The sequence below is a fragment of the Octodon degus genome, unplaced genomic scaffold (assembly GCF_000260255.1).
Source record: "Octodon degus isolate 3935 unplaced genomic scaffold, OctDeg1.0 scaffold00087, whole genome shotgun sequence".
Taxonomy (NCBI): Eukaryota; Metazoa; Chordata; class Mammalia; order Rodentia; family Octodontidae; genus Octodon; species Octodon degus.
Window position 1 is genome coordinate 10,310,339 of NW_004524663.1, and position 7,295 is coordinate 10,317,633.

The window sequence follows — 7,295 nt, forward strand, 5'->3', positions numbered from 1 at the left end:
GAATATATGCAGTGTGTTATTTGTTGAAAAAAAAAATAATTGAGGAATATAAAGGAATTAAGACCTGACATATGCTACAACATGGCTGAACCTCAAATGCTACTAAGTGAAAGAATCATATGTACAAGTACACATAGTGTAGCTTCCATTTGTATGAAAAGTCCAGAATAGCAGATCAATAGAAGAGGAATGTACATGAGTGGTGGGCAGGGACAGTGGGGAAGAGGGAGGGGAGGGGATGCCTACGAAGGGGGGCAGGGTTATTTCCCGGGGTGACGAAAATATCCTCGAATTAAGTAGTAGACCAAATTAAACAGGGAGGAAACATGTACGCTATATAGTTATGAACATATGAGCTATATGTACGTAAAAGCACAGATTTTCAATTTCCCAATTTGTCATGTCAAAATCCTTTTTAATTTAAGCTAGTTTAGAAGTGCATATTCTGGCACATTACCTGGAGGTATTAGCTGTATTAATTCAAACCTGGTTAGGAAACCTAAAAAGGAAACAAAAATAAGATTTTAATGCCTAAGAAAATTGCCACAGTTTTTGATTAGAGCATAAGTTTCATAGGCTACAACAGCACCCCATTTCTACGACTATTAATAGTAATATCACAATCAACACTATCTATCTTCACAAGTTCTACCATCCTTATTCAGCCAATTACAGAAAGAAAATATATTAAGTTATATTTGAACTGAATGTGTGCAGATTTTTTCTTGTCATCATTCAACAACACAGAAAAATTACTTATGTAACATTGACGTTTCATTAGGCATTATAAGTACTCTAAAGATGATTTAAAGCATATGAAAAATACCATATGGATAGATTATAAGCAGACACTACATCATTTTATACAAGGCCTTGAGCACTGTGGATTTTGGTACTGCAGAGATCCTGGTACCAGTTTCCCATGGGTACTGTCGGGCAACTATAATTAAAATAAGTGCCATATCAACAATGACTCAGGTATCCATAAGGCGAAGGTGTGGAATGACAGGAAGTGAGTTATAAAAATAGCACTGCAGAGCCAGCAAGATAGCTCAGTGGACTAAGCGCCTGCTTAGGCAAGCTCAGGGACCAGGGCTGCACTAGCCCCACCCCTGAGCCTTCGACCGAGTCCGGGCATGGTGGTACACGCTTGTAATCCCAGTGCTGGGGAGGTTGAAAACAGGAGGATCACTACGAGTCTGAGCTGCATAGTGAGTCCCTGTTTTAAAATACAGAAAAAAAAAGACAACAAAAGCAGAATTTTATTAAACACAGGAGAATAAGAGGTATACAGTAGTAGTCTTTCAGTTATTCTTTTGTGTTCAGCAGCAGAATATTTCCATCAGCACACTCTACAGATGGACTTCTCTTCCACCCTATGGGTTATGATTCCACCTGAGTCTTACAGGGTGGATTTCAAAGAAATAGCTGTAGCTCAGTACCACAAGTGATGCCTAGCCACCAATAATTGTCACGGTCATTATGCATGTCCACAACACACTAGAACTTTGTGCGATATCCTATCCTCAAACTGTTAGAAGTGCTGGTCATTTACTTGCCATTCCAGTATTTATCTTATGTTTTACTCTTAGTACTTCTTTGCTATCATGAAAACTTTCTCTTAGTTCAATTGTTTTGAAACATTTAATTTTTAATTGAATAGTATTTAATTTTCTGAATATTGCTTAATCTTAATTTTTGTTCTAAGATTTATACTATCTTTGACTTACAATTTATTTAAAAGACATTGTATGATATCTTCTAGTATTAGAAACTTTAAAAAGTACATTTCCAGTTTCTGTTGACTTTATATTACTTCTTCCCTGTCTTTTATACACACATACACACACATATATGGAAAAAAAATACGTGTATAACCCAACACAAGATTGGTACTGTTTCACAGAAATCTGCAATGACCTTTAAATAAGGGTTCATCTAATATATCTTTTATATAGTCCTGCATAACTATCATATTGAGAGCTCTTTATTGTTCATCCAGGAGCAGACTGCAACTTCTCTTGCGTTTTGAATTATGCTCTTTGTTATTTCCTATATGCTACTTCTGGAGGTATTAAAATATTTCAAGTTTGTATAACTAGAAAATCTTACTTTTAGTTTTCAAAGGTATGTTTGCTAAGTATAAAATTCAAATAGAACAGATCTTTTCTTTCAGTCCTTTACTTAATCTAGTTTCTTACACCCTTGGTCCTTTTTTTTTTCTAATGTGGAATAAGATGCTATTTAATTTTGTTCTTCCATAGCTAATATTTTTATGTATATGCTTTAATGATTTTTTTCTTTAAAAAAAAAAAGCAAAATTTTCACTCAAAAACCATGTAAGTGTGTGAAAGGGGAAAAAAAAAGTTAAAAGCCAAGATGGCCTGAAATTCTAGGCTTTCACAATGGGAGGAGGGAGCTGGGATGATCAAGGCTTAGCAGCACAGTACCTTCCTGCAAGCACAAGGCCCTGAGTTCATTTCCCAGCACCAAAAGAAAAGCTAGGAGAAAGTAGACCTATTTACCATTACCCCAATGGTGACATTAAGTACTAAGTTTGTTTCAGGCTCTAAATTTCTTATATGAGACTAATTCTCAGCACAACCCGACGAGTTGAATATAAGAGCTATCCTCATTGCTATGAATAAGGAAATTAAATCTCAAAGAAAAAAATGCATCATAATGTCACACAACTAATAGGAACAGAGTTCCATTTGAACTTAAGTATTCCCCTAAGGCTTGGTCCCTGATCCACAAAATATCCCACTGAAAAACCCCGCTCCTCCATGCTGGGCATGGTGGTGTATACCTGTAATTCAGCACTCAAGAGACTGAGGCAAGAGGATCGCTGTAAATTTGAAGCCAGCCTAGGCTGTAAAGTGAGTTCAAGGCCAGCCTGAACTGCATGGTGGAGACTTGTCTCAAAAAGACAAAAAATAAATAAATAAATCTCATTCTTCCATGGAATAAGTTAATTAGGATGCCTTATGAAATACCTACAGCTTTTAATTGCCTGCTGGGATGGCATTTCATACTTGTTTTAAATATCAAGGACAGAGTCTTGATATTTTAAGATACTATCACTTCTAATATTATTTTGTAGATATTATAACAGATCTCAGAACAGGTTTTTTCCCCCCCATATTCTTTTTTCTGCTCCAGTCTACTATCCAAGATTTACTATTTGGAAACTGAAATAAAAAGATACTGATTCTTATATGTCCATTTGAAAATATTAAAATTTTCTTTTGAATTTAAAGAGGTATGAGGGAACTGGTGCCCTGCCAGAAGTGATCCATCTCAAACAGACATTTCCTCTTCCTGCTTCTTAATTTTCAAATGCAAAGGTAAATGCAGTACAGGGGGTATTACGTCTCCTTTTTTAAAGCTAAATTTCAAAGGGATCATTTTTGTGGCATATGCTTTATATTCACTTGCCTTCAGATCTGCCTGGAACACAGTTTTAGTGCCTGATAATCTATACAGACATATAAATATATAGATACACACATAAGATAGGTAAGATAACTGTACTACTAATTTATATTAGCTCATTGAAAAGAACAGTGTTTATATTGTTTGATCATTTTACATGCCCACATCTTGTAATCTGAGCAACTACTTTGAAGGTAACAATATGCAGTGTAACATCCATTGTTAATTTCCTATCATCTTGTTTTGAAATTCTGTATCATTTTTATTGGGCTTTTTTCTCTTTTTAAAGTAAAAAGAAAATAGAAAAAAAGAAATATATTGGATCCAAATAATTTAGAAATATATTTGATCCTAATAAACAGCTTATGGTAGAGTTTGTTTTGCTTTTGTTTGTTGCAGTACTGGAGATTGAACCTAAGACCTTCACACTAAACTATAATTTTGTTTGTTTGTTTCGGAACTGGGGATTGAACTCAGGCCCTTGTGCTTGCCAGGCAAGCGCTTATTCCACTGAGCCAGCTCCCCGGCCCCAATTCTTTTTTAAAACAAAAACAACAACAACAACTATATATATATATATATATATATATATATATATAATATCTTGATCTCTTTATTAGTTTTTATTTGGAGACAGGGTTTTGCCAAGTCACTAAGTTGCCCCAGCTGGACTTGAACTTGCCACCTTCCTGCCATGGCCTCCCAGAATACTGAGATTCCGGCCATGGACCACCACACATGGCGCTGCAGAGAGCTTTTGAGACCATTCCTTCATAGACTTCTCTTTATCAGTACCGCCCCATGTTGCTCAGGTTCTTTGTAGGCTTTTCTGTGATCACTCCCTAGATCATCTCATTCATTTGAAACTTAATTAAAATACACACACTGAAGAGTCTAATATCTTTTGATAAACCACATCTATTTTTTTCAGAGCTTCAGTTATGTTCTGCATTACTGCAGATCTCCCACTGCTACTAGAAATTCAACCTGTCCAAAGTTAAACTCTTCCCATACTTATCACTTTCTGAATTCTGTCTCAGTGGATAGCACGAAGAGCAGCCAGGTTTTCTCTACATGCTGCAAATTAAGGTCATGATCACACTCCAGCAATCCATCAAAGACCTACTGGCTATCTGTGACTCTTCCACCGTACCTTTGATTCCTATAGTTGTTCTACTTTCTTGTATCTCCCTGGCTTTCTGAGCCATTTTCTTACTGTTCCACCTTTCTGGTCCTGAACACCTACTCAAGAGACCACCTACATTATCTGTAGTGATGGAATCAATACTTGCCAAATTTCAAATATCTTAATATACTTGGTATACCAAGTCTTCACAGGAAGCAGCTGAAGCTGGAAATCGATCACACATATAGGGCTAGGACAAAGACAGCAGGAGGATACAGGGAGCTCCTTGAGCCATGTAAACAAGCAGTTCCAGCTTACAAGCTGGTTACTAGGCAGAGAGGGTGAAATAGACATCAACCTCCTTAGTATATAAATAAATGTGCTACAGTTCTTGGGCAGTTCCTATTCTCCCCTTTGGAAAGAGACCTCCACCTAACCTCAGCTCTCCTCTCTTGTCTTTATTTTATAAATCCCTTCACAGTTTTCCCCAGGTCCACCCAGAGCTGTGTGGGTTGCAGCAGATATATCAGCCCAGTACCTAGCCTGATCCTGATTCTATTTTTTTAAATTTTTTATTCATTTTAATGAGAAAAAATAGCAATGAAACAGTTTCAAAACAGGTTAGTAGGACAGTTATAATGAATAATACATTGCATATTGTTGTCTTCATAGTGGTTATTCAGAGGACAAAATGCAGACATTATATCAGATTCTATTCTTTATCCAGTACCCAGACACCTAGGTTACCAGTTACCTAGAACTTGCTGCTGATTCTTATTATATAGTTTGTATGTGAGTTTGGGCCTAATTCTTTCAGTTGAGTAAAAACTCAGTTAAAGAATTCTTAAAGGTGAAGCATGTGATTAATATTCACACTGCCTACTGGGTATGGTGACACACACCTATAACCATACTCAGGAGGCTGAGGCAGGAGCATTTCTTTGAGTTTAAGGCCAGTAAAGACTACATAGTGAGCCTAAGGCTAATGTGAACTGCATAGAAAGACCCTGTCTCAAAAAATAAAATAAAAAAGAGAAAAAAATTACAATATCATCTAAACCTTTACCTAACCTTTTACTTTTTCACAGGTAAAAAAGAGTAAAGTACACCTAAACCATATAGAAAGAAGAAAATAAGCAAAGATTAATGAATAGAAATTAGTCACAAAAGATCACACACTGAGTAAGTCCAGTTATTTAACCATGCAGAACAAGCAAAAACAATCAAATGTAATAGAAATGACAATATTATTACCTTGGGAATGGGAACTTATCAGAAGAGACCATGAAAAACTCTGAAGTGATAAAAATGTTCTATATATTGATTTATAGGTTTCACTGATATATACATCCATCAAAATGCATCAAATTTATAAGTAAAAGCTGTGCATTTCACTGTACTTAAATTTTACCTCAATTTAAAATGCTTAAAATAAAGCAGTCACTAAATAAAAAATAACAGGCTGAATGTGATGGTGCACACCTATAATCCCAGCACTCAGGAGGCTAAAGGCAGGAGGAATGGCTTGAGGTCAAGGCTATCCTGTGTTACACAGTAAATTCCAGGCCAGCCTGAACTACAAAGTGAGACTGTCTCACAAGCCATATATATGTAGAGATAGCTATATAGATACATAGATATATATTCTACCAAAAAAGTATATACACGTCAGGAAAAGAAAAACATGTATGACTACTTAAATACTAAATTTTTATTGAGACATGAGATTAATACAAATTATCTTTGGCCTCTGCAATTATAAGAGGTGCTCAAAGTGATACCCATTAGTTTCCAGATATTTATTAGTATGGCAAACTTGGGTAACCTTTGAGATTGCTGCATGTCTATTTTCAATTTGTTCTCTAAAGGCCAGCAGTATAGGGGGTTTTATATGATATAATACAACCTCTAGGGTCCCCCATATGAGGGTAACAGCATCTGTTGAAAAATTATCATATTATTTTTCTTTTCCTGAGTGGGTATACATTTTTTGTGGACTGTGTTTCTGTGTCTGTTTCTAAGACATTAACTTAAAAAGAAAAATTACCTATATAAATGGAAACTCATCTCACATTTGTGATTGGAAGATCTAATGTTGTTAAGATCGCAATACAGCATATTCTCCGAATTGATCTACAGATTCAGTGCAATCCCTATTGATATTCTGGATGGATTCTTCACAGAAATTAATAAGCTGATTCTGAAGTTTGTATGGAAACTCAAGTGACCCCAAAAAGAAAAAACAAAAGTCTTACCAAAACACTAAATTGGAAGATTCATATTTTCTGATTTCAAAGCTTAGCACAAAAGCTACATTATGGGGCCAGGGAGATGGCTCAGCGGAATAAGCGCTTTCCTGGCAAGTGCAAGGGCCTGAGTTCAATACTTGGTTCCGAAAAAAAAAAAAAAAAGTACATTAATCAAGATTGTGTGCTAACAGACAATAATTTAGGGATTACTGGAATAGAACTGAAAGCCTAAAAGTAGACATAATAGTGAGCAGATTTTCAACAAGGGTGCCAGGATCATTCAATGGGAAGAAAGAGTATTCTATTATCAAATGATGCTAAGACAAATAGTCCTATACAAAGGAATGAAAATGGGCCTATCTTGTACCACTTACAAAACTCAACACAAGATAGATTATATACCAAAATATAAGAGTAAAGACTATAGAAAGCACAGATGTACATTTTTTTACTGATTAGAAAATGCTTTTTTTTTTTTTTTTTTT

At 35.5% G+C, this 7,295-nt stretch overlaps 1 protein-coding gene across 9 annotated transcripts in view; it reads right to left on the bottom strand.

The window, feature by feature from the left end:
* Positions 1 to 7,295, bottom strand: part of Spata6l (spermatogenesis associated 6 like) — a 99,400-nt gene that overhangs the window by 68,824 nt on the left and 23,281 nt on the right. For 8 of the 9 annotated variants that reach the window (XM_023721912.1, XM_023721910.1, XM_023721908.1 and 5 more), the window contains one exon: positions 458 to 499. The exons of the other annotated variant lie outside the window; for it this stretch is intronic. Coding sequence is in view for 7 of the 8 variants with exons in the window: in XM_023721910.1 (XP_023577678.1) it covers positions 458 to 499 (42 nt within the window). In the remaining variant the exon portion in view is untranslated. The remainder of the gene's footprint in view (positions 1 to 457; positions 500 to 7,295) is intronic. 9 annotated transcript variants of the gene reach the window in all.